Below are 27915 nucleotides of genomic sequence, written 5' to 3' on the forward strand. Positions count from 1 at the left end.
AGGTTAGTTTCCTCACATCGGGATAGCATTCGTTCAAGATTATCGAGGCATTGGTCATATGAGTCTCCAAAGATGGAAAAGTCATCCATGAAGACTTCCATTGTCTTTTCGATTATATCATGGAAAATGGCTACCATACAACGTTGGAATATTGCAGGCGCATTACATAGACCGAATGGCATGCGTCGATATGCAAAAGTTCCGTAGGGACATGTGAAAGTTGTTTTCTCTTGGTCTTCTGGTGCTATCGGTATTTGAAAGTAACCTGAAAAACCATCTAAGAAACAATAAAATTTATGACCGGATAATCTTTCTAACATTTGATCAATGAAGGGTAAAGGAAAGTGGTCTTTCCTAGTTGCTTCATTTAATCTCCTATAATCTATACAGACTCTCCATCCTGTGACGGTTCTCATTGGTATTAATTCATTTTTCTCGTTAGTTATTACCGTCATACCTCCTTTCTTTGGGACTACTTGGACTGGACTTACCCACGGGCTATCGGAGATAGGGTAGATTAGTCCGGCGTCGAGTAGTTTGATGACTTCATTTTTAACCACTTCTTGAACATTGGGGTTCACTCTCCGTTGTGGTTGAATTACCGTTTTGTAGTCATCATTCATTAAAATTTTGTGCGTGCACATGGAAGGGCTTATTCCTTTAATATCTACAAGCTTCCAAGCGATTGCATTTTTGTGTTTTTTAAGTAAGTTAACTAATTTCTTTTTTTCTATATTACTTAATTTAGACGAAATAATTACGGGTAAACTACCATCTTTGTCTAGAAAAGCATATTCCAAACCTTTAGGAAGTTCTCTGAGCTCAATGGGTGGGTCTTTAGAAGACACCTTATTTTGTGGCTCCTTTAGATCAAGAACCTTAAAAGTTTGTTCTATGGCTATCTCTTCTTCGACAAAGTGGTCTTCTTCGTTGGTTGTATCGGGTGGTTCAGCTTCATCTTCAATTAGGGGGTCATTGTTGCCAAAAGGATATTTCATTGAGCGCTCAAGATCTATGCTCCTTTTGAATGCCCCTAATTGAAGAGGTAGATTGTTGAATTTCCGGTTCTTCAAAGCTTTATGAGTTTGTACAAAAGGTTTTCCCAAGACTAGAGGAGCGTCATCGAGGATGACAAAGTCGGTTGGGATTACCATTTGATTTGTTTGAACCAAAACATCCTCAACTACACCGATTGATTTTATTACTTTCCGATCGGATAGAAAAATGGGTATTTGAAGTGGAGTAAAATCACTAATACTTAATTTTTCAAAAATGTAGTTAGGCATTATGTTAACACAAAGATCTTTATCAATAGTGATATTACTAATAAATGAATTTTGAAAGAAACATGGAACCGGTGTGATGTTAATTTCAAAAGGGTCTTCTTTTATTAGCGAGGTTTGATCATTAGTTAACTTAACACTTACCAAGTCTTTGATTTTAGCACTAGTGTTTAACTCTTTTAAAAACTTAGCATGAGGGGTTATTAAACAATGATTTTCGAAAGTAGGTGACAAGAGGTTAATTTTTTCAAAATTAGACTCTTCTTGAATTTTAACGTTATCGGACTCACCATTTTCGTTGTTTAACTCATGTGTCGGTTTTTCACTTTCTTGTTCTTCCATTTTTACACTTTCAACTATCTCTACGTTATTATCATTTTTTAGCTCTTCTCTTGCGCGGGATTCCTCTTCCCTTGCGCGAGATTCTTTTATGCAACGTTCGATAGTTTTAATGTGTTCTAATATCCTATTGGTCACTTCGGTGAGATTGAAAGAATTTGGATCCTCAAAGCTTGAATCCGGTTGTTCGATCCTTGGTTCCTCATAGTACTCATATGAAGTAGATGGTTCACACCATTGTTCTTCATTGTAAGTATATGATGGATAAGGGTCGAAACTTTGTTCTTCATAGTACTCATATGAGGTGGGTTGTTCACGCCATGGTTCCTCATAATAAGAGTATGAAGGTGGTGGCTCATATGTTGAATCTTCAAAGTATGAGTATGAAGGCTCATACCTTGGTTCATCAAAATATGAGTATGAGGGAGGAGGTTCATACCTTTGGTCTTCATAGGATGTGTATGAAGTTGATGGCTCGTACCTGGGCTCCTCATAATGGTTGTATGAATTGGATGGTTGATATGAAGTATTATATTGAACCGAGCGTGCGTTACGACAATTAGTGCAATAATTACCCCTATAATCATCCTCATCATAGGTGTAGTTGTAACCTCTTGAGTATTGATCCATAAGAATCACTCAACAGATCACAACTGAGTCTCGGGACCAGAAAACAAAAATAAGACGGAAACAGAAGCTGGACACGGCCCCGTGTTGAGTGAACACGGCCCCGTGTTCAGGGACTGTATCTGGGCGTTTTAATTAAATTGACTGGTCACGTTGAGCACGGGGGCGTGTTCAGTGAGCACGGCCCCGTGTTCAGACTCTGTATCTGGGTATCTACTCTAAAAATATGCAGCACGGGGGCGTGTTCAGCGAGCACGGCCCCGTGTTCAGGCTACTGTAAATGCAAACACTAAACTAAAATGCAGAAAAATGCGCGTGTTTTAAAAAGGTTTTGAAAACTGATTAGGCCGTCGATTTTAAGCTTTCTTAAAATCCTTGTGTCCCCGGCAACGGCGCCAAAAACTTGATGCGTGTTAGTGTATATATGTTTTTAGATATATATTTAAGCCCTTTTTACACTTTTAGCCAAGTTTTAAATTTATAAAACACGATATTTACTAACACTAAACACACATATGGGCAAGTGCACCCATCGTGGACGTAGTATAGTGTTGGTAAGATACCGAGGTCGTCCAAGGACACAAGAGCTTTTAATACCGGTTTATCCTCAACGTCTAATCAAATCAAAAAGGTTAGAAAAATGTTTTAAACTAAGAAAAATAAAAACTAACTAAAATGCTGAAAATAAAAATAAAATAAAAACAGATAGACAAGATGAATCACTTGGTTCCGACACGTGTATTAGTATAACCTTTGATTATTTTCGCACTTTTGCACTTGTTTAAGAGATTATCTTAGTTATTGTAGTAGGCCCCTCTTTTGAAGGCGACGTTACCCTCAACCCAGTAGTTTGAGTCAGCAAGGATACAATCCTAAAGGGTCGGATTATTGAAAGATAATGAATTAAGTTATTAATGCAAATTATGGTAGGCCCCGCTTCTGGCGGTGACGTTACCCTCGGCTAAGTAGTCTGAGTCAGCAGGGATACAGTCCTAAATAGCCGGGTTATAGTATTAATAGTAGTTAACTTATGAGGGGGTCAAAGAGCTTGGATCCCCGCCATCCAATACCTATGGGCATTGAAGGAGATCCTACTAAATTTGACCCAGGTCCCAAGCAGGACCTCTAAACGCTGAACAAGGGCAAGACCCTTACCAAACCGTTCCCTTAACCCCCGACCAGGTAGCCAACATACCTCCATATAGACCGTGGAGATATGAATGGTGAAAATCTTTTATTTTATATAGACAGTAAAATAACGCCAAGACACCACGGACAAACGATAAGGAAAGATCACCTTCAACATAAGTAACTAGTTATTAAAGTCATTAATACAAAACCAAATAAAAAGTGCAAAAGATTAAAAATAAAAAGTATTATACTAAACACTTGTCTTCACCAAGTGATGTAAGAGACTTAGGCAAACATGGCCTTGATTGTCAAGAACTCTTACGATCAATCTTGGATCCCGAGACAACTCACACACTCTACGATGGACAATGGATGATGGTGGTGGATGATGGTGTTATGGTGGTGGTGGGTGGTGGATGAGGTGTGAGAGAGGTGGTGTGCCAAGGGATGAGAGAGAATGAAGCCAAGCTCTTCTATTTATAGGCTGAACAGAAGGCTGGACACGGCCCCGTGTCCGCTGGACACGGCCCCGTGCCCGCCTGACACTCTCTCTCCTCATTAGTTGTAATTGCGAATTACAATTAATGCGCCTGCTGTACTTTCACCACGCCCCCGTGCTCGCTAGACACGGCCCCGTGGTGGGCAATGGAAGCTTCTACTGGTTTGTCTTTTCTGCTGCTTCCTGGGCACGCCCCCGTGTTCGCTGGACACGGGGCGTGTTCAGACTCTGTTTCCTTCTTTTTGCCTTGGGAGGTGCCGTTGAGGGTCCGGGCAGTCCACTTTTGTTCCTTTTCTTGTATTTATGGTAGAATTAGTGGTCTTTTTGCTTCTTTTGTGATTTTGAGCTCATTTCATCCTGAAAATACAAAAGGAAGACAAAAACACTCTTTTTCCAACATTAGTACTTAAAAAGGGTTAGTTTTATGCCTTAATTGATGTGTTTTATATGTTGCATTTTACACACATCACTTACCAAGGTATGGGATTCCCGGGGTTTGGGAATGGGATTGAATGAATGAGGTTGAATAGATACCTGTACTTACACTGTTACTAGACTATCTACCATCGTCCTCGGATGCGCAACACATACGTAAAACCTACGTATACTTGTACTCATCACTATCCTCAGGTTGCGAAGGACACTCACGTAAAACCTACGTGAACTTATACTCACTACTGCCTCGGTTGTGTCAGGCACTTACGTAAAACCTACGTAAACCCCCGCGTACCCCTGTCCTCGGTTTGTGAAGGACACTTACGTAAATCCTACGTAAACCTTGTACGTACTACTGTTGTCAAGTTAAGAAGAACACTTATGGTTACAAATAGTCTAGTGTATATGCAATATGGGAAGCCCCCACCAATAGAACATACTATCGGCCCAGTAGAGCCACATGTTACGAAACAGACTTACTATTATGAATTTACTTACTGTGAACTCGCTCAACTAGTTGTTGACTCTCTGTTGCATGCCTTGCAGGTCGTTAGGTATACATGGAGCTTGCACAGGGAGGCGCGGTCGTTGTGGACAAGGATCGTGAATGATTTGATTGAACATTATGACATTACATACTTATTTATGATTGGGCTTTTACTCATTTGCTTCCGCTAAATGTTGAACTTATAATTATGTTTTGAACACCTTTCATATGGATTGGTTTGGTTTAATGACATTTACTTTTACTATATACATTGTTCTATATGATTGGTGGCTTGATCCTGGTCAGTCACGCTCCCAAGCGGTGATACTCCGCAGGTGGATTTTGGGGGTGTGACACTTTTAGCCCAGTCATTAAGGCTACTACTATCCGTACGGTCCTTTCTATTGCTGTTACAAAAGGTTGGCCCCTCCGCCAATTAGACGTTCAAAATGCATTTTTACATGGGGATCTCAAGGAAACCGTTTACCTACAGCAACCGCCAGGGTTTGTTGATCCTATGAGACCGGATCACGTGTGCCTCCTTCACAAGTCTCTCTATGGCCTCAAACAAGCACCCTGGACATGGTTTTATCGACTCTCTTCTGTCCTACGCAGCCTCGGTTTTAGGGGCTCCAAAACGGATCCTTCCTTGTTTATCTACTCGTCAGGTAAAACGCTGCTATACATGTTGGTTTATGTCGATGATATCATACTCACGGGAAATGACTCGGCTGCTATTGACACTATCGTACGTCGTCTAAGTCATACCTTTGCTCTACAAGATTTGGGAAAATTGTCCTACTTTTTGGGTATTGAGATTGTTTACTGTGACAGGGATATTGTTTTGTCTCAGAAGAAATATATACTAGACTTGCTTCACCGGGCCAACATGTCTCTTGCTAAACCGGTTCCATCTCCCATGACCACCTCGTCTAATCTGTCTATTAGTGACGGTCCTCCCCATGACAACCCAGTTGAATATCGCCAAATGGTTGGGGCACTACAGTATGTTACATTGTCTAGACCTGACCTTGCCTTTGCAGTCAACAAAGTCTGCCAATTCATGCAGGCTCCTACAACTAATCACTGGTCAGCGGTTAAACGAATATTACGGTATCTTCAGGGCACAATCAATCATGGTCTTCTCTTCCGTCATGATTCGGGTTCGTTACTTCATGCTTATACGGATACTCAACTCACTGCCTTCTCTGACGCAGATTGGGCTGGTTGCCCGGATGACCGTCGATCCACCGGCGGATTTGCTATATATCTAGGCAGGAATCTTGTCTCTTAGGCTGCCCGTAAACAGAAAACTGTCTCTCGGTCATCTACAGAATCCGAATACAAAGCTCTTGCAGACACTGTTGCTGAACTGACTTGGCTTGAGACGCTTTTGAGAGAATTATGTTTTCCTGTTAAGATTGCTCCAACATTGTGGTGTGATAACTTGGGGGCTACCTACTTGTCGGCTAATCCGGTCTTCCATGCAAGAACGAAACATGTTGAAGTTGACTTTCATTTTGTTTGGGAAAAGGTGGCTCAACGAAAATTGCATGTCCAATTTATCTCCACACATGCTGATGTGTTACTAAGGCCTTACCGTCTCAACGATTTCTTCTTTTGAGATCCAAGCTACAGGTCGAACCTCGGCCTTAGCTTGCGGGGGAATATTAGACAAATATATATTTAGTTTATATTAGAGGGTTTATTATGTAAATGTGTACTCTATTTATATCTCTTGTATTCTCCTTGATTACACACAATATTAAATACAATACAATTACGTATTTACCAAGTTTAACTTACAACATCAGCAGACACCCAAAAGAAGTAGCCCTTCCAATGTTTCAAATACTTGGGCACCGACGACACACACCCAGGACTCACCCGTTTCTCCACAGTATACCAATCACCATAACGGGCCAGTCGAAGAAACTGTCTAAACAAAGGAAGAGATGGCACACCACCAAGAGCCCGACACACGAGTTCGAAATGAGAAACTTTGATGGCACCAACAGGGGCCAGCTGGGATATGTTAAGTTTGTGTTATGTCAAGAACTCCAAAAGGAATAAAGAGAACGGAATGCGGAGGTTGGAGAACTCGAAATGCTTTGTGTAGACGGCTATGTAGCCGTCTGGACAGTCGGTTACACGATGATCCGGTCTAGGGGCGGTCGGGTTGTATTTTGGGTTGATGGAGTACTTGAAGCAGAAGTTGTTGAGGAATGGTGTTTCTACTTTGGAGTGATGAAGGTGCATATCTTGGTTGGGCATTTTGAAAATGAAAATAATAAGAAATGAAGATGTGAAAAGATATTGTTGTGGAAGAACAAGTTTGATGATTGATGATCCAGCTGTGTTGTGAATCATGTTACCAGAAACAGAGGTATGATATTGTTGCATGTTTTTTCCAGAAAAGGAATATGAGAAGATGTTTTGATAAACCTGGCCTTCACACACCCAACCCTAACCCGTAAATCCCCTGAATGAACACCGAAGTTTTGTACGAACTAGTACGACACTTTATATTACTTGAACTTTAAAGAGAATCAATACAATTAGAAACATAAAATAGACCCACTATTTATACTAATCTAACTTGGACTTCAATTCAAGCTACCTTTTCTTATACTAATATAATTCCTTTAAAAACTGAATTAAACTAAAAGATAACTCTAAACATAACAAACTAATTATTATGAATAATCTCCTCCATAAACCACCCCTGTGAGATTACCGTACCACCCTTTTCTTGTTTATCTGTTTGCTCTTTAATCGGGATTGCTACTTTTACACTCCCTCTCAATCTCGATTTTCTTCATTACGATAGATAAACACATTTCTTCAAGTTTTGCTCTAGTTAAACCTTTAGTCAAACAATCAGCTAACTGCAACTGTGTATCCACATACAGCAAATCGATTTCTCCCTTCAGAACTTTCTCACGTAAGAAATGATAATGCACCTTGACATGTTTGGTTCGAGCATGGAAAGTATGATTTTCTGCTAACTGGATTGCTGACTTGTTGTCGCAAAACAACTTGACTTTGTACTCAACATCTTGGTTTTGTTAGAAATATAAACTTAGCATATATATTTATTATTATTATTATATAATATTATAGTTATTATAGGTTCATTATGGATATGGCAGTTATTCTCCTTAACTGCCGATTATATAGGTATATATATACAAACATTCATGTATCATTTTAGTCATCAAGATATTTTTTCAATATACAATATCCACATACATATGTTTCTCTGGGTTTCTCGGTTCTGTACACAAACACACACGAGTATGGAACGATTACGATGATGACTTCCGCTGTCCGGATTTCCAACAAGTAGTATCAGAGCGCATGGTTAGAAAACGAAGAATTAGGATCAAAATTACATGATCCTGGGAAGATACGGATGAAGAAGATGGAAAACAAACACGGGAAGAGGCGAGAAACAAATAGCGATTCCGATTATATGAGTCCCCGATTACGCGCGATTGCAATCTTGAAACAAGAGATTGCAATAATGGAATTGCAATACGAAATTGCATTAGTGGAATATGAATCGGGACGTCACGAAGATAATGGAGGTGTAGGCGAAGTAATGACACGGAGAGAAGAAGACGATTCCGAAAGAGATGTTTTGGCCTGTAAAGATGTTCAAAAACTGAACGGTAAGATGCAGGAAGACAGGGACGGTTATTACAATAGAGAAGACGACAAGGATACGGAATCAAGAGAGAAATCGGAAATTAACCGAAAGCATCACAAGAGAAAACACAAGGGTGATAAAGATGAAAGAAGCAGGGACCGGAAATGCAGGGCAAGATGATGATAGAGACTATCACGAAGAAGAAGAAGAAGAGAGTGAAGGATTCAACCGGAACCGATCACCGGAAACGGTATCATCAGATGTTAATATGAAGAAAAGAATGATGCAGAAACGGCGGGAACAAAAAAAGAAGAAAGGATGTCCAGATTTAGCAACGGCAGTTAGCGACATAAGAAGAAGGATAGCGACAAGAAACAGATCAGCGACAGAACGATTTAGTAACACTAAATTGGCTTTAATGACAGATCAAAGACTTTCAGCGACAACATGGGTAATGAACAACAATATTACCGTACTCGGCATCACGAAACAAATCAAGGTGGATCTATGGACGAATCATGACAAGTTTAAAGAAAAAAATGCGTTTATCATCAAAGCCGACGTGACGAGCCATTACCGATGCTAAGTTTAGGGGATGGTGTTATAAATATAAACTTAGCATATATATTTATTATTATTATTATTATTATTATTATTATTATTATTATTATTATTATTATTATTATTATTATATAATATTATAGCTATTATAGGTTCATTATGGATATGGCAGTTATTCTCCTTAACTGCCGATTATATAGGTATATATATATACAAACATTCATGTATCATTTTAGTCATCAAGATATTTTTTCAATATACAATATCCACATACATATGTTTCTCTGGGTTTCTCGGTTCTGTACACAAACACACACGAGTACGGAACGATTACGATGATGACTTCCGCTGTCCGGATTTCCAACAGGTTTAACTCTTTCAATAAACGAACTAACCAGACTAACTCTTGAGCTGCCACAGCCGATGCTCTATACTCGGCCTCGGTTGTCGATAGTGATACGGTTGGTTGTCTCTTACTACACCAAGAAACTGTGCTTGCTCCAATCATAAAAACATAACCAGTCGTGGATCCCCCGCATAATCTGCATCACAATAACCGCTTAACTCCACACTTTGCTCCCTCTTGAACCGTATTCCAAGACCAATAGTCCCTTTCAAGTATTTAAGAACTCGGTGGGCAGCAAACAAATGCGGTTTCCGTGGATCATGCATATATCGACTTAACACTCCGACAACATACACTATGTCTGGTCGCGTCAGCGTCAAGTATATAAGACTTCCAATGATATGTCTATACTCAGTTTGATCATCCACTGCTTTTCCTTCGTCTGGGTATAACTTCATTTAACATCAACTGGAGTAACCGCTGGTTTTGACTCCCACATATCAAATTTCATTAACATATCAGTTGAATATTTTCTCTGATGTAAGATTATATCTTCTTTCTCATAATCGAGTTCCTGACCAAGAAAATGCTTTAGACGGCCTAAGTCTTTCATCTTAAACCTTGTGTTTAAGTTCTCTTTTAGTTGCACTATTTCGTCTTCAAGATCCCCGGTAATAACAAGATTATCGACATACAGAAGAACCGCTGCCACTTTAGAGCCTTTAACTTTCATGAACAAACTTGCATCAGCTGTGGTTCCAACAAAACCATTCATCTCTAAGAGCTCAGAAATCTTTTCGTACCACGCTCTCGGTGACTGCTTTAACCCATATAAAGCCTTTTTCAGCTTACACACATATCCGGGTTTTGTTCTTTTCTCAAAGCCTGTCGGTTGTTCCATATAGATTGCTCGGTCCAGATCACCATACCAAAATGCATTATGTACGTCCATCTGCCAGAGCTTCCAACCTTTGCTTGCTGCTAGAGCTATAAGAACTCGTACCGTAGCCAACTTTGCAACGGGGCTAAAAGTTTCATCATAATCCAAGCCATGTTCTTGAGAGAACCCTCTTGCAACCAAACGAGCCTTAAACCTTTCAACCGATCCATCTGCATGTCTTTTCACTTTGTAAACCCATCTACATGAAACTGGCTTCACGTCTTCAGGTTTGGGAACTAATTCCCAGGTTTGATAACCAGAGCTTCTATTTCAGCTTCCATCGCCTTTATCCACTCATTGTCTTGACAAGCTTCAGAATAAGAACTTGGTTCTGTAACAATTTTCTCAACTAATGCCATGTTCGCGTACCTTGTATTTTGCCTTCGAACACGAGTTAAACGCCGCGACTCCGGTACTGAATCTGGCCTATTTTGCTGCTGCTCAGTTCTGATTTGCAGGTCAGTTTGTTGCTCGTTTAAACTTGAAGAACTAGTCTGCTGCTCAGTTTCTTCCAACAAATCAAATTCATCATTTTCGCTAAGTTTGAGTTTTACAATGGAATCTTCAAGCCTTTCTTTCAACTCCACTGTATCAGGTAATAACTCTTTTTCCGAGGACCACCATGCTGAGTTTTCATCAAAGACCACATGACGAGACACATAACATTTACCCGTAGTCGGCTCGCAACATCTAGCCTTTACGCTCTTCATCATACCCAACAAGGATGCATCGAACCGCTTTCTTTTCCAGCTTTTGTCTTAGGTGGCACGGAACAAAGGCATAACAAACACACCCAAAAACTCTTAGATGGTCTACATGTGGCCTCTTTTTAAAAATTAACTCGAAAGGGGTTCTATACTTCAAACCTTGTTGTGGAGTTCGATTAATGACATAGGTTGCATCTCGCATTGCTTCAGCCCAAAATCTGCCCGGAATGTTCTTGCTATGTAACCAACACCCTGTGACTTCTTGCAAGTGACGATTCTTACGCTTAGATACGCCATTTTGTTGAGGTGTATTAGAGCATGTTAACTATCTCTTGATTTTGTGAACCTTAAGATAATCAGAGAATTCTAGGCTTGTATATTCTCCTCCGTTATCAGACCGTAACATCTTAACAGTTTTCCCGGTAGCTCTCTCGGCTTCAAGACGAAATTCTTTAAAACGTTCGAGAGCCTCACTCTTTTGCTTCATAAAAAATATCCAAACATATCGTGAGTAATCATCAATAAAAGTAATTAGATATTCCATACCGGTTAATGACTTGTTCTTCATTGGTCCACAGACGTCCGTATGAACTAGTTCAAGTGGCTCGTTAGTCTTGTAACTAGACTTCTCAAACGGGAGCTGGTGAGCTTTTTCATATTGGCATCCGGAACATACTACATTTTGTTTTACCTCCAAACAGGGCTACCCGACAACAAGTTGTTTCTTCATAATTAATTCGAGTTTATCATACCCGACATGTCCAAACCTTTAATGCCACAATTCATGTCACACCCCGATATTTCCACATATTACCGGTGGGCCCGGCGGGGAGTATCGTGACGTAGTTGATATCATCATTGTCAATACACACAATAATATAGCACAGCGGAAGGCTGGGTATTTAACTATCACAAACCACACTGTCTGAATGTTCGAGTACATGAATAATACAGACGGGAATGTAATAAGATCCACAGGCGGATCATAATGTACAAAGAAACAAAAACTACAGACTTCAGGTATCTATTGGATTTGCAAAATCCTCTATGACACCCTATAGCTCCTGCCTATTTCGGGAAGTACCTGTCAATCAATCTTTAGGAAAATACGTCAGTTTACACTGGTAAATATAATTTAACTGACTCGTTTTGAAGATATTTAAGAAAATTGATTTAGGTGCACAAGGCACAAATTATTTATAACTTGGGAGAATTTTAATATGATCTTGTATACAGTTTTACATGTTTGTCATACATGTGGGGCCGGTTTGTAAGCCGGACATGATTAACTGACTCACCACTTATAGAACCCACAAAGGAGTTATCCCCAACTTGTGGCTAATTTAATATTTAGCATTTGCATCTGTCGGGTGCATGCCTGCACCCCGTGCATAGGTCGTGGCCATTAATAACTTAAATGAGCCAAGGATATCCAGGACACGATCGTTAACCTCCAAATGTTTATGTTATCAAACAACACAGATTAAAACGGGTTATGCGGATTTATTAAATCACAATCCGACTAAATAATCCCATACCCGACCAAGCGGTATTAATATACCGTATCCCAAGCCCGTATAGGGAAAATAAGTTAAAAGTATTTACCTGGTGATAGAAGTAATATTCCTAAGGTTCTTGAAGGCACTTTTTACTGGAAGCTATTTAATCTGTATAAAAGATTTAATTAACCTATTAGGATGCTAACGGGTCTTTAATTAAGTCAAGGACTTAGACCGGCTAGCTAGAAGGAAACCTTACGGTTCTAAACGCTAGATTAAGCGAAGACCGGGATAGAATGTGATTTAGACCCGACAAGCTTGGATACTTGTATAATGTGGGTAAACTAAATACATTCTAGAAAATGAGATTTAATTGATAAGGTTAAGCCCGTTTCGGCTATTTTACGTAAACTAGTTACGTAAACCGATCCGAACGCATAATCGCGTAACGGTTAACCAAATAAATTATATACAGGTCTTAATCATTATTATGCTCAAAATATGTTAATACATCAGCAACATATTAACATATATGCCCAAAAAGAATTTAAACCAAAATAAGTTCCATAAGGGCATTTTGGTAATTTTAATGCCCAAAAAAGAGTTTAAAATACTAAACTGAGTTCCAGGTCTGATTAAATTGGTAAAAACATGTATTTTTAGAAGTTATATCAGTGGGGTACTTTATATGTGAAAAATATATCTTTTATAACTAATTATGCACCGTAGGGGCATTTTGGTAATTTCACATAGACTTTTAAAGATCAAATCAGGCTTCTGAGTTTTAAAACTTTGGTTATTGTATAATTATATAATTAAGCTTAAAATATCAGTAGGTAATGAGTTTTATATGCCAAATATAGTTTTGACCCATACTAGGTGCTAAAAATGCTTAAAAGTCGATTTAAAGGGGTATTTGGGTTAAAATAGGAAATCTGAGTTTTTGTTCAGTTTAAAAGGTTTAAAATATTTTATTTGTCATATAGGATCAGTAGCAAAAGGTTTGGTATTGAAAAGTTATGTAAAACTCATTTTATGCATGAAAAGGGTAAAACCGACAATTACCGAAATCAAGCCATAATCCTATGTTATGCTCAGCCTAAAAATAAATAAAAATCTTCAAAAATTCCAAAATATTAATTTACATCAGTAGGTAAAAAGTTTGGTGTCAAAAATCGGGTTTAGATAGGCCTTATGCTAATTACGCTATTTAAATAATAAGAAGTTCCTTAATTACGCTATTGAGCATAACTCCTATTCCAGACCTCAACTTGATGTCAAAATTTCGGGACATGACGAAATATCAGTAGCAAAGGTTTTAGTCCATTCACATTGCTAAAAATCTCAGTTGTATGTAAAAAGGGCGTTTATGGCATTATTAAGCATAATTACGGTCAAGTGCATATAATTCAAACCACAAGGCACCATGCAATATAACTCTAGAGGGTTATACTACTAAGTAATGTGGTCCTAATGGAAGCTTAAAGCATAGAGGAAATAAGCTTGAACGGGTCAGAATTGAAAGTCAAAGCAAAAGTCAAGCTTTTGCGACTTTCGGTTATAAACTGACCTTAGACTATTAATTGCCGGGTTAGGACAAATAAAACATGTTTTAATATCAATTACTAAGTCATTAGAATGTTAAAATATAATTTAGAACCTTTGGTTTATTAATTTTAATCAAATTTGCAATTTCTGTCCAGTTTGACTTTTTGTCAAAACTGCTTTGACCCGACAATTAACCGGTCAAACGAGATAATTAAGAGATGCCCTTTTAAGGGTTAATCACCTATACTAATGTGGTTCTATAATCACTTTCAATTTGATCAGTGGTTAAGCCACTTGTAATTAAAATGAAAGTCAAACAAATTTTACGATTAGTTTGACTTTAGAGTAATTAAGCTAATTAAAACAACCAAACAAGAAATTAGAGGCTTACTACAAGTCCTAGCTGTCTTTTCGACACTTGATGATCCTCTTCTTACTGATGGAAGCTCCAGAACAAATCCCTCAAGTGAATGTTTGCAAATGTGTTTATGAACACAAGAATAGGCTTTCTTATATAGCAAATTCTATGAATCTTGATTACTTCCAGGTGTAATTAGAGGCCCTGGGATCACCCCAGGTGTCCTAGCTAGTGCAAATAACCGATATATAGCTTCTGAGGTCGTCAAAAACTAGGTAAAGGCGGTGAAACAGCCAAACCCGCACCTGTCAACATTTTTCTGATACTGGGGACCTCTCGCGGCCCGCGTAAGGATTCTGCTTGGCCTTACGCGGCCCGCCTGGAGATAGGAAACTGGCAAAACAAGTTTTGAAGTTGGCATATTCAGTCCTTGGTGCTTTTAAACCCTTTTTAACTTTATTTTTGGCAATCAAGGCCCTTATAGTTAGTTTGTTGAAGTCCAATGATGTGTAAACAAACTTCGTTAGGCTCAGGTTCGTTAAATATCTCTATGAAAGCAAGTTTCATCAAGTTGACACTTATAGCCCAAAGTTTGGAAAACATGCTTAACGATCTCAGAATCACGTGAAATTTTTACCACTGAGTATATTTGAATATTTCGAAGCCTTGGTTTTGTTAAAAGGTCACTCAGAGGTCAGAATTGACATATTGACACTTTTAACCCTTGTAATTTTAAATCTTCCGATTATTTTCACGAACGGCTTCTTATATCCAATTGATCACCCGTTTAAGAATATTTTCTTCACGTATGGTCATTCAGAGGCACAAGTTTGGCATGTTGACACTTTTAGTCCTTCTGTAAGCATAGTTTCGCTGATTGTCAACTTTAGTCCTTCAAACTCAATCTTTTGCATATTTAGAGTTTAGGACACATGTCTATACCTAATTGGACACGTTTTTACGTGGTGTTACAATTCAGCTGTATGACTATTTTTCGTTTTTTCAATGTAAGCCGACTCAGCTGACAACACGTAAACAGTCTCCTTCTTGCGGCCTTTGAGTACAGGAATTGATGGGGTTTCAAAGTGATCAAAAATTTTTACATCATCCGGACCAAAAAGAACACATCTTCCTGATTCGGTGATCCGAGGAACTGAAATCAAATTCTTTTTCATGCCTGGGACGTGATACACGTCTTTAAGCACAAGATCTTTCTCTCCTTCGTTTGCTGGAAACATAACATCTCCAACACTCGAGATTGTATGTTTCGAATTGTCTGCAACAACCACAATTCTGTTTCCAACATATTTTGAAGGATTAGACAACTTACCTTTTACCCTAGTCATGTGATTTGAGCAACCAGAATCCACAATCCATTCGTCTAGATTATTTCCTCGGTTCTCAACTGTGGTTGTTAGTGCGAAGACTTCTTGATCTTGGGCAACAAAAGCATCAACGTTCCAGCCCTCTTCTTCTTCAAGTTCAGCCACATTCCCCTCTTCCCTCGGTTCAGACTTACACTCACGTGCCATATGTCCCTTTTTCCCGCAGTTGTAACATTTAAATGGAAACTTTTTCTTTTTGGTTTTCTTTTCACCGGAGGACTCTCCCTTCTCATCTTTTGTGTTCCCTTTTATTCCCTTGGTTCCATCACTATTCCGACTATCTTTTTGTTTCTAAAAAAGAGATTTGTTTCTTCCTCTTCCCACATAAAGTGCCTGATCAGTTTCGGTTTTAGCCGAAATTGACGTCCCTGCCAGTCGCTTGGCCAAAGCCTCTTGGCCAACTAGTAAATTCTCAAATTCAGTTAAGCCTGGTTGGTTTGGCCAACCCTGAATGGCTGTAACAAAACTTCTATATTCTGGCTTTAGGCCAAGAATGATCATACGCTTCATACGTGGTTCGCTAATCTTGGATTGAGGATCCAAATCTCCAATTTCCCTGCACAAATTCTTAATTTTTCGGAAATATTGTGGAATTGAAAGGTCACCTTGAGAAGTGGTCATCAACTCTCCTTCAAGTAATTGCAACCGGGCGTCGTTCTTTTACGAAAATAGGATTTCAAGAGTGTCCCAGGCTTGTTTGGGATACTCAAACTCTTGGATGTGATCAAGAAGGTCTTCCTCTACAGTGGTCTTGATTACGAACATTGCGCGACCCGCTTTCACATGCCACTTTCCAACAGCTCCATTGATGTCGTTTGTGGGTACCCGAGTCTCTACTCCATTCATAACCTGCCAGAGGTCCTGCCCTTGAAGGTAAGACTTAATACACGTTGACCACGTTTGGTAATAAGAGTGATTCAACTTCTTGATTCCACCGACAACCTGTAATTCAGCCATGATTTGATCGCTTCTAGGGTTTCTGGCGACTTGGTTTCTGATTGATTTGAACAAGTAGGCTTTCTGTTTAATAGCCTTTGTTTGTTCGAAGTTTTGTAATCAAGAATCCTCCACAGGCCCTGTGATCTCTTGGTCTTCAAAGCTCTGATACCAGTTTGATAAACCTGGTCTTCACACACCCAACCCTAACCCGTAAATCCCCTGAATGAACGCCGAAGTTTTGTACGAACTAGTATGATACTTTTTATTACTTGAACTTTAAAGAGAATCAATATAATTAGAAACATAAAATAGACCCACTATTTATACTAATCTAACTTAAACTCCAAGCTACCTTTTCCAATACTAATATAATTCCTTAAAAACTGAATTAAACTAAGAGATAACTCTAAACATAACAAACTAATTATCATGAATAATCTCCTCCATAAACCACCCCTATGAGATTACCGTACCACCCTTTTCTTGTTTATCCGTTTGCTCTTTAATCGGGATTGCTACTTTTACATGTTTGAGTTGTGAGTGTTTTGATAAAAGGATTCAAAATATATTACGAAATTTTTATAAGGTATTTGTATTTGTATTAAAAATAAATTAAACTTTGGAAAAAAATAAACGATGAACTTCATATATAAGGTTATCACACGACCCAAATCGAAGAGCTCCATGTTGCCCCACTTTGGCCATGTTATGTTGTCTTAACCGAGCCCACACTGGCTTCAGGTTTGGCTTTTTTGGGCATTCCCCCAGAAACCATACCGATGGCTGAAATTTGACAGTCATTGTGCCACCACAAAATCATAACTTTCTAGTGTTAGTTATAATCCTTCAAATATCTTAGTTTACGCATTTGTAATAAATGCACCTGTTGATTTAGTTTACGCATATACTTGTGAAAATGATACAACATGTTACGTTTTTTTATATTTAAAAGATTACTCTTGAGATTATTGAAGTTTTAGATCAAAAAGTTGGTATAAATATAAAAATTGAAAAGTGTAATTTACTATATCTTAAATACATTTCATACGATGACCAATCCTATCATAAAAATAAAAACAGTGTATCGTCGAACGGTCGATTTTCTAAGAGAGTATTCACAGTCGAGTCTATCAAAGAGCTTGCCTTAGGTAAGCATTCAAAAGCAGTCTCCTTTCATAAACCATTTATGTAAAACTTACTTGTTTGTCATGAAAGTTGCATCAAACGATATCACATCCTCGAACTCCATAAAGTTACACTTGCATAACCCATCGGCCCAGAACAAACCAGTTAACCGTTTGTCCTCATCAACAGAATATTCAAACGAAAAATCAACTAAATATTGTTTTTTGTCGGCCAACCTATTGATCACCATGTCAGCGTCATATTATCCTATATAGTGTTAATTCGAGTTTTAAAGTTTTTGCAATCATCGACTGTGGCGCCAACATTCTCGAAACTACCGTAACGTTTCTTCATTATATGAAAACCTTTGACAGGGCCAAGGTATAGAGTGCCTAGTTCCCATATCATCTCCTCCTGGACATCTGACAATTGCCTGTACGCTGGCAGCATATGAGTATCGTGTGGACATACAAACTTATGATTATGGCCATCAACGAATTTCTTGACTGTATATGATCTACCATCCACCGAGCAAATCATAAGTTGAGCTTTGCACCCAGTTCTAATGGTCCCCCTGTTCCTTGATTTGAATGGCTTTTTTGACTTCGAATAAGCATCGTCAATAAACAATGGCTTATGTCCCTCTTTAGAACAAATAAAATACTTAGTTTTGGTTATACCACCACTGTGTACTTCAGCACCTTTCCGAGTAGAAAAACCAGCTAACTTAGCATATGTTTGGTAAAACACGTATGCTTGTTCGATAGAGGTAAATGGCATTCCAAGCACAGGTGTAGCTGATGTTTCAACCTCCGGAATGTAAAGCCTTTCATCTACATAAATCAAATAAAAAAAGAAAACACATGCGATTTATCAGACTCGTAACATGCGATCTATTAAAAACTCCATAATTTTATCATAAGAACAACAAAACGTGCGAATTGTTGAACTCATAACATGCGAAAATGACCATTTTGATAAATATGTTTTACACATGCGATTTATGATAGCATAACATGCGAAAATCAACATTTAGAATAAACTTCACATGCCAAATGCCAGACTCAGCTCATAACATGCGAACTTATACAATTTGCTTTAATATCAATTATCCTCTGATGAACATTCAAAACCTTCAAAACAGCTATAATAATACAAAATCATTACTAAAACAAAACACATCTACGAACAAATTAAACATCTGAATTAACAAAAATTACCATTCGAACACTCGTTTACACCACTTGTATTTGTATTTGCAGATTCAGGATTTAAAACATCGTCAATTGTAATTCTCTGATACGCAGATAATTGAACCTGGTCACCGACCGATCGAGCGTCTTCAAACTCAATATCCATGTTTCGTCTGGTGCTGCTCTGTGGTTCCATTGAAAACAACAATTGATTCAAACCCTAACGCAGAACAACGAAACTGCAATGTATTGTTTGAGAATTATGAAAAATTTGAAACTGATACGAATCATAATTACCGGGATAGTGGTATACCGAACTTCTCGCTGATTGAATGAATAGACTAATTTGCCCACAGCTGATTGAATGAATTGTCTGATTTAACCTTATGAAAGAAAAACGAATCAGGACACGTGTACGGCCATGGAAGTCGTGTATGTAGTGTAGGATAAGGGCATTTGTATCCTACACTTCCTATATATATATATATATATATATATATATATATATATATATATATAATAAGTGAAAGTTATTTGGGCCACGTGTCAGTAGATGAGGGCATCGTTTTTCCCCTTTTGCCGCCCAACAGTACCACTGACTTCTTTTATTTATATCCTCCCTCATTTACTCATTTAGGGCTTCCCACTTTCTGTCTCCCTCTGCTCTGCTCTATTCCGATCGCTGTTCAGATCCTCTTTCTCTCTGATGTTCATCCTTCTCCTTCTCCTTCCCATTTTCATCTCCTCAATATCGTACGGCAGAGGTTACTTCTATTGGATACATTTGCGTTTGAAACCCGGTTACTTCTATTGGATACATCTGCGTTTGAAACCCTAAATCATGTATCGTCGACTGGTTGAAGAAGAGAATAATCATGTAAGATCTATTTTTTCATTCAGAACTTTTATTTCGTTTTATCTATTTTCTCATACTGAAAACGATGAACCCTTTTGTACCCTCAGAAGAAGTAGATCTCCTAGGGTTTCTTATCGTACTCGATGAACCCTTTTGTACAACTCCTCTTAATTGTTGACACTGGTATGTTCTAATAATCTTTTTATTATTGTATATATCTGAAATTTATGAATAACTCTGTTTGTAGCTTTTAATTTTGTCTTTCCTTTGTTATTGTTTATTCAGATGCTTGGTTTGTTGTATCATGTGATTAGGAGTAGACTGATTTTGATATGTTTGTAGTTTATGTCTTTTACAAGCTTTTTTGTTGATTTATTCACCCATGTTAGTAAATTTTTATGCTCCTATGTTTCTTGATCCTCTGTTTTTATTTCAACTTTCATACTATTATTCTAGCAATCTAAGCAGAATATATAGATTTTATGCTTATTTTTTTTATTGTTATTATTTTATAGAGCTTGTTGATTAGAAGCAACCTCTGCCGGATGATTGTTGAGGAGATGGAAATGTGAAAGGTGATACCAGGTTTGTTGATAGGTGATACCAGCACAAAAGGTGATACCAGGTTTGTTGAAAGGTGATACCAAGTTTGTTAATCTTACAATCAGTTTTACATTGTTTTTTATGAAGGCGTTTTTGTCATGGACATCAAACTGATTGCACAATTCCAAGGTAACTTCAATTTGTGTGATTTATTTTTTGGTATTTGTAACGTTTTGATTTACCGTTTATTGATGCATTGATTCATTTGTAATCGTTTGCAGATCCCCAATAAGCACTGGCCAGCTAAGTTTCCTACAATGATAGTGGTTATAACAAGTTAATAAGGCAAAACATTGATCTACCTAACAACTGTTGAATATAACGATGGTTGTACACAAAGTATGATGAACATCATCCACTGTTCAATTACCAAACCACTGATCAAGAACAAAGTCCTGTTGAAGACAAGCACTGATGAACCAAAGGCCTAATCAACCAAAGGTGAAACACTGTCCAACAACAACAGTGGTTCAGCATCAACATTAGTTATTCTTTCTTTGTTTATGTTAACAGTCTTTATACGTAACATTGTTTTTCACGTCAGTGTTTTATAGTCTGTTAGGTTCTTAGATGTCATCATCTCAGTGTTTTATATGTAACACTTTTTATGACATCAGTGTTTACATGTAGCAGTTTTTATCACAACAGTGTTTATATGTAACAGTATTTATCACATCACTTTAGTTGTTTCATCTTTATACTAATAAATAAATAAAAATCAATTACACTTGGATGATTATTAAGCTCCTCATCTTGATTGTTTGGGTATAGTATTCTTGAAATTGGTTCAAACATTTGATTGTTAAAAGTTATCCATTGCTGAAATACAACCTCTGTTTGTTCAATCTCCGTGTTGACCACTGACTGACCAAACATCAGTGTTTCGAAATCTGTTGGGTATCCACTGATAGGAAAAAATAGCCACTGCTCACTTTTTTATTGTTGACATCCACTGATATTGACCATCAGCGGTTTCCCTAAAAAACAGTCACTGCTTACATTTTTATTATTGATGTTGTTAATTAGTGATAGATTGAAATTATCAAATGAAAACTTCAATTACAATCAAATTACCATTTTACCTAATCGTTACATTCCAATGACTTGAGTTCCTCCAACATTATTTTCATGATAAAATTTAAAGTTGAATTAAAAAATAAAAAAAATTGTTGATGACTATTTGTTGCAAATCAAATCAGTAATTAATGCTAATTTCTTGAGCTTTGAATATTTGAATTAAGCAAAATGTGAATGTCAAATTGACGGCTATTATCTCTTAATTAAAGTTAAAATAAAATTTAGAAAAGTCATCATGACAATTGCTTTCAAATCAAGTCAGTAATTACTGATAATATCAGTAATTTTGAAATTCAAAATATGCAAAATGGTAATTTAAAATTGTTGTTCTCTCTCTTTTTTTCCTACTTTGCATATCATTTCTAATATTTAATTACTTTAATAAAGCAACATATAAGGATATACACTACTTACCTTTGAAATTACATCTGAAATTTATGATATCCAACAACAGTGTCCAAAAACAAGAGTGGTTCAGCATCAACATTAGTTATTCTATCTTTGTTTATGTTAACAGTCTTTATATGTAACAACGTTTTTCACATCAGTGTTTTATAATCTGTTAGGTTGTTAGATGTCATCACCTCAGTGTTTTATACGAAACAATTTTTATGACATATGTTTATATGTAACAGTGTTTATCACAACAGTGTTTATATGTAACAGTATTTATCACATCACTTCAGTTGTTTCATCTTTATACTAATAAATAAAAATCAAGTACACTTGGATGATTATTAAGCTCCTCATCTTGATTGTTTGGGTATAGTATTCTTGAAATTGGTTCAAACATTTGATTGTTAAAAGTTATCCACTGCTGAAATACAACCTCTGTTTCTTCACTCTCTGTGTTGACCACTGACTTACCAAACATCAGTGTTTCGAAAACTGTTGGGTATCCACTGATAGGAAAAAATAGTCACTGCTCATTTTTTTATTGTTGACATCCACTAATATTGACCATCAGCGGTTTCCCTAAAAAACACTCACTGCTCACATTTTTATTATTGATGTTGTTAATTATTGATAGATTGAAATTATCAAATCAAAACTAGAATTACAATCAAATTACTATTTTGCCTAATCGTTACATTCCAATGTCATAAGAGTTCCTCCAACATTGATTTCATTATAAAATTAAAAGTTAACCTAAAAAATAAAAAAAAATTCTTGATGACTATTTGTTCCAAATCAAATCAGTAATTAATGCTAATTTCTTGAGCTTTGGACATTTGAATTAAGCAAAATGTGAATTTCAAATTGACGGTTATTATCTCTTAATTAAAGTTAAAATAAAATTTAGAAAAGTCATCATGTCAATTGCTTTCAAATCAAGTCAGTAATTACTGATAATGTCAGTAATTTTGAAATTCAAAATATGCAAAATGGTAATTTAAAATTGTCGTTCTCTCTTTTTTTATTTCCTACTTTGCATATCATTTCTAATATTTAATTACTTTAATAAAGCAGCATATAAGGATATACACTACTTACCTTTGAAATTACAATTGAAATTTATGATGTCCAACAGTAGTGTCCAACAACAACAGTGGTTCAGCTTCAACATTAGTTATTCTATCTTTGTTTATATTAACAGTGTTTTTATGTAACAGTGTTTTTCACATCAGTGTTTTATAGTCTGTTAGGTTGTTAGATGTCATCACCTCAGTGTTTTATATGTAACAATTTTTATTGCATCAGTGTTTATATGTAACAGTGTTTATTACAACAGTGTTTATATGTAACAGTATTTATCACATCTCTTTAGTGGTTTGATCTGTATTATAAATTGAACAGTTGTTTCATATTTATACTAATAAATAAAAATCAAATACACTTGGATGATTATTAAGCTCCCCATATTGATTGTTTAGGTATAGTATTCTTGAAATTGGTTCAAACATTTGATTGTTAAAAGTTATCCACTGCTGAAATATAACCTCTGTTTCTTCAATCTCCGTGTTGACCACTGACTGTCCAAACATCAGTGTTTCAAAAACTGTTGGGTGTCCACTTATAGGAAAAAATAGCCACTGCTCACTTTTTTATTGTTGACATCCACTGATATTGACCATCAGTGGTTTCCCTAAAAAACAGTCACTGCTCACATTTTTAGCATTGATGTTGTTAATTAGTTATATATTGAAATTATCAAATGAAAACTAGAATTACAATCAGATTACCATTTTACCTAATCGTTACATTCCAATGACATAAGAGTTCCTCCAACGTTGTTTTAATGATAAAATTTAAAGTTAAATTAAAAAATAAAAAAATTCTTGATGACTATTTGTTCCAAAAGTAATTTAAAATTAACGTTCTCTCTCTTTTTTTTCCTACTTTGCATATTATTTCTAATATTTAATTATTTTAATAAAGCAGCATATAAGGATATATGCTACTTACCTTTGAAATTACATTTGCCACTACATTCAATTAAAATTTTTAATGGAGAATCGGTAAGCTTGAATTCCAACCTTGATATTTTTTTAAGAACATCCATGCTTATTGTATTATCATATTACGTTTAGAAATAGATATATTTTGCTTATTCTTTTTTTATGTACAGTCTTCAAATGGAGGTTGCAAAGGTTAGCATGCTTAACGATCTTAATGCATAATACTCAAACATCTGATTGTCAACATCTGATTGACTTTTGGTCAACATCTGTTTGAAATTTGGTCAACATCTTATTTTGTAAAGAAGTGCAAAAACAAAGATTTTTACAAAATCCCAAATCACCCTATCATGTAAGTGCATTGAAGTAAAAGTGGAAATGATATTATTCATATGGTCCTGTTGTGCTTTTTTTGTACTCTAATATAAGTTCATGATCTAATCCGGTGATTTGAAGACATTGTTGTTGAATCGAATGAGATGGTTGATGTAATGTGGTTGTATTAGTAACAAATAGTAATGAATATAACTAAGTTTCCCGAGCCCGGGAAGCAATCCCGGGTAAAAACCTAGTGTATATATATATATATATATATATATATATATATATATATATATATATATATATATATATATATATATACTAGGTTATTGTCCCGTGTAATACATAGGGTGAATCATAATTATAATGTGAAATAAAAAAAATATGTTCATAATATATAATATGATCTAAGTATATATAATATAGAGTAGTATGCAGACCAAATACGAAATAAATATGAAGTTTGTATAGCCATTCATAATAATATGATCTGTTATTTGTTTTATGATTTGTCATAGGAACTTAAAATTTTACCACTACTAATATTTATTGTGACATTTTCTTGTTCAAAGGTAACGTGTCTGATTTTATCTGATAATAGATTATTCTGACGGGTTAATGTTGGCATAATATTATATTTTCTACCATCCAAATATAGTTTCCTCACTTTCGCTATCATTAACATTAATATAAGGTATGCTCCTATTCAAAGCTATAAACCAATATGAATTGTACGAAATAATTACTTTTATCACAATAGTAAGGAAACCAATAAAAACTATTGATAATGTAATATGTCCCATACCATTTGAAAGGTCTGAAAAGGGACTTCTAGACAGATAAAAGTAATGTAAATAAAGACATGAGACATCATACGACAACTAAGTAAATCTAAATTAAAAAAAAAATTATGACATTCCGAATGTGAAGATAACTTTCACAGACCTCTACATCTTAGTTACAATAGGAAAAAATATGTATGTTAAGAGTTTACCTTGTTTTAAAACACATATATCTAATTATCTAAAAATACATGATGTTTTCTATGTGACATAGATAATATGCATATTACTTATTTGACATGGTAAACTTATCTAAAAAACATGATGTTTTCTATGTGACATAGATAATATGCATAGCATATGAAGAGTAAAAAAACATACCCAGTATTTAGAATGAATTGGAGTTTACAATAAATTACATTTATTTAACTCGTGTAATATACGTGGTTTTAAAGATATAACTTTTTTATTTGGTATATAAAATTACATTTATTCAACCCGTACAATATGGTTCTTATAGATATAACTTTTTTATTATTTAATATATAAAATTATATTTATTCAACCCGTACAATAAATGAGGTTTTTAAAAATATACTTTTTATTATTTAGTATATAAAATTTATTTATTCAACCCTGTGTAATAATACACGGGGTTATAACCTAGTTTTATTATAATTATAACTACAATGGAAAATTTCCTTAAAGTATAGCAATATTAGAAATTATAAAACATTGATATGATGAAAATTAATCATTAAAAACATACGAAACTAAGACGGTTAAATAAGTGGGTTAATCTTGGTTGGTTAAACACAATCCAGATTGAATAATCTATCTTATCAATAGATTTACAATCAAAATAAAATTCTAATATAATATTTAAATCTTTTTAATTTAAATTTAAATTTTGTCAAATAAATTATTGATGCCCTAATTGAATGACATGTGTCTCAAATCAGGTTTCTTTTCTTATATAGTACTAGCGGTAAGACCCGTGTGCAAACACGGGTTGTTTCTTAGAAAACCATGAATAACACATATTGACAGAACATATAGATATGTGTATAGATATTGTAGCAAAACGTGTTATCTATTATAGCTAAAAAACAACTATAAGTAAATATAAAAGTTATTTAACAAACTTAATAAAAGATGTCTAAAGGATGTCTAACAAACTTAATAAAATTCATCAGTTACATATGATTATTTCAATTCTCTTATTCAAAAAAGAGAGTACATATGAAAGATGTCTAACAAACTTAATAAAATTCAAATACAACTTAACTTTAACAAACATTAACTAAGAACATACGATCACCTGCCTAAACAACACACATCAAACCTCATTCAAGAATTTGTTACGTAGCAACATGTCATTTGCTACATGTTGTGATCTGATTAAATATACTACTGCAAACAATGTAACAGATGTTGATTCAACAATCTCCCTATACAACAGATGATATGAAAACCCTTCTTTATTACTGATTTTTATTTCTCATCAACATCTCCCTAATTTGTCCTTTGAATTGTAATTCAAAGTCCAGGGAGAACATGTCTTCTTCATCATCCCTCTCAAGTTGAAGGTCCAACAAATCTTGGAGATCGTATGCATTCAGATTATATGCACTATCCATTTTAATCTCTTCAACACTACCATCTGATCTGATCAAAGTCAATACTTGGGTTTTTGAACATGACTTCCACTTTAATATTTTTGGATCAGTTGGCTTTCTTGGGCAAAGAATTATTGAAGATGAGTTTAGTGATTGTGTTCTGCTAACTAAATTTACAATTGATTCAGACAAATCAGATGATGAGAGAAGGTTTTTTGGAGTACCGATTTTTGGAGACAGAGCAGCAGTTGTAGGATACACTGACTTTTGAAGAACATTTGAATGTTCAGCTCTATCTTCTTCCAGCTTTTTGTAGGTCTCAACAATTTTCAGTTTAGACCATCTGGCAATGGATCTAACTGGACCATAATCAGCAGCCACAAGCTCTGCTCTCATTCTTTTAAACTTCAATACCTCATCTGAATCCACTGTTTTAGCTTTCTTCCAATTAGATTGAGTTGGCTTTACCAGACGATCATTGTTCATTTTTGTGATTCTATCGATATGAGTTTTTCTCTTACGTGTGGAGATGATTTCTGGTGAAGGATAATGTTTTGGTAGTGAAGATGAATGTATGGGAAATCTTTGTGACGTTGGAGATGCTTGGATTGTGGTTGGTGTAGTAAAAATGATCATGGCAGATGTTTGAGAAACTTCTGCTGAAACAACTGGTGTCTCAGCAGCTGTTTGGTAAACATCTGCTGATACTTTTGTGTTCCCAACATCTATTGAAAAAATGGGTGATGATGGTGTGGAAGGTATTTTTCTCCTTCTTTTGTAATGGTTTTTTTGGAGAAGGTTGGGATTTAGGTTGAGCAGGCAATACAATTTCTGTAGGATTAGCTTTTGAATCTGGTGGCAACTTTCTCAATGAATCTTTCTTCCCCTTTTTGGGATCATTATCATCATCATCATCTTTCTCAAAGATTGATGTAGAAGTAGAGCAAGTAAGTTCCAACAGATGTTCCTTAATGTTCATAATGTCTGCTTGTGTGTCTTTATACCTGGCATCAACCAAATTTCTAATAAATTCCAAACTGAAATTGCGGTTACTTTCAGCCAAATTCTTCTGAACTTGAAAGATGGGTTGCATAGAATTCCAAAGCTCATTGGCAATTTCCTGTCTGCTAGGTTGACTTTTAAAAAGCTCTATCATCTGCTTAATCAATTCTTTCATTTCAGAAACATCTGTTTCAATGTTAGA

At 35.9% G+C, this 27915-nt stretch overlaps 1 protein-coding gene across 1 annotated transcript; it reads left to right on the plus strand.

Moving 5' to 3' along the window:
• The first annotated feature begins 5486 nt into the window (after positions 1-5486).
• Positions 5487-6095, plus strand: LOC110920008 (uncharacterized mitochondrial protein AtMg00810-like). The gene has a single exon (XM_022164254.1). The coding sequence runs from the start codon at positions 5487-5489 to the stop codon at positions 6093-6095; it is 609 nt and encodes a 202-aa protein (XP_022019946.1).
• Positions 6096-27915: the final 21820 nt, after the last annotated feature.

The sequence above is a fragment of the Helianthus annuus genome, chromosome 16, assembly GCF_002127325.2.
Source record: "Helianthus annuus cultivar XRQ/B chromosome 16, HanXRQr2.0-SUNRISE, whole genome shotgun sequence".
Taxonomy (NCBI): domain Eukaryota; kingdom Viridiplantae; phylum Streptophyta; class Magnoliopsida; order Asterales; family Asteraceae; genus Helianthus; species Helianthus annuus.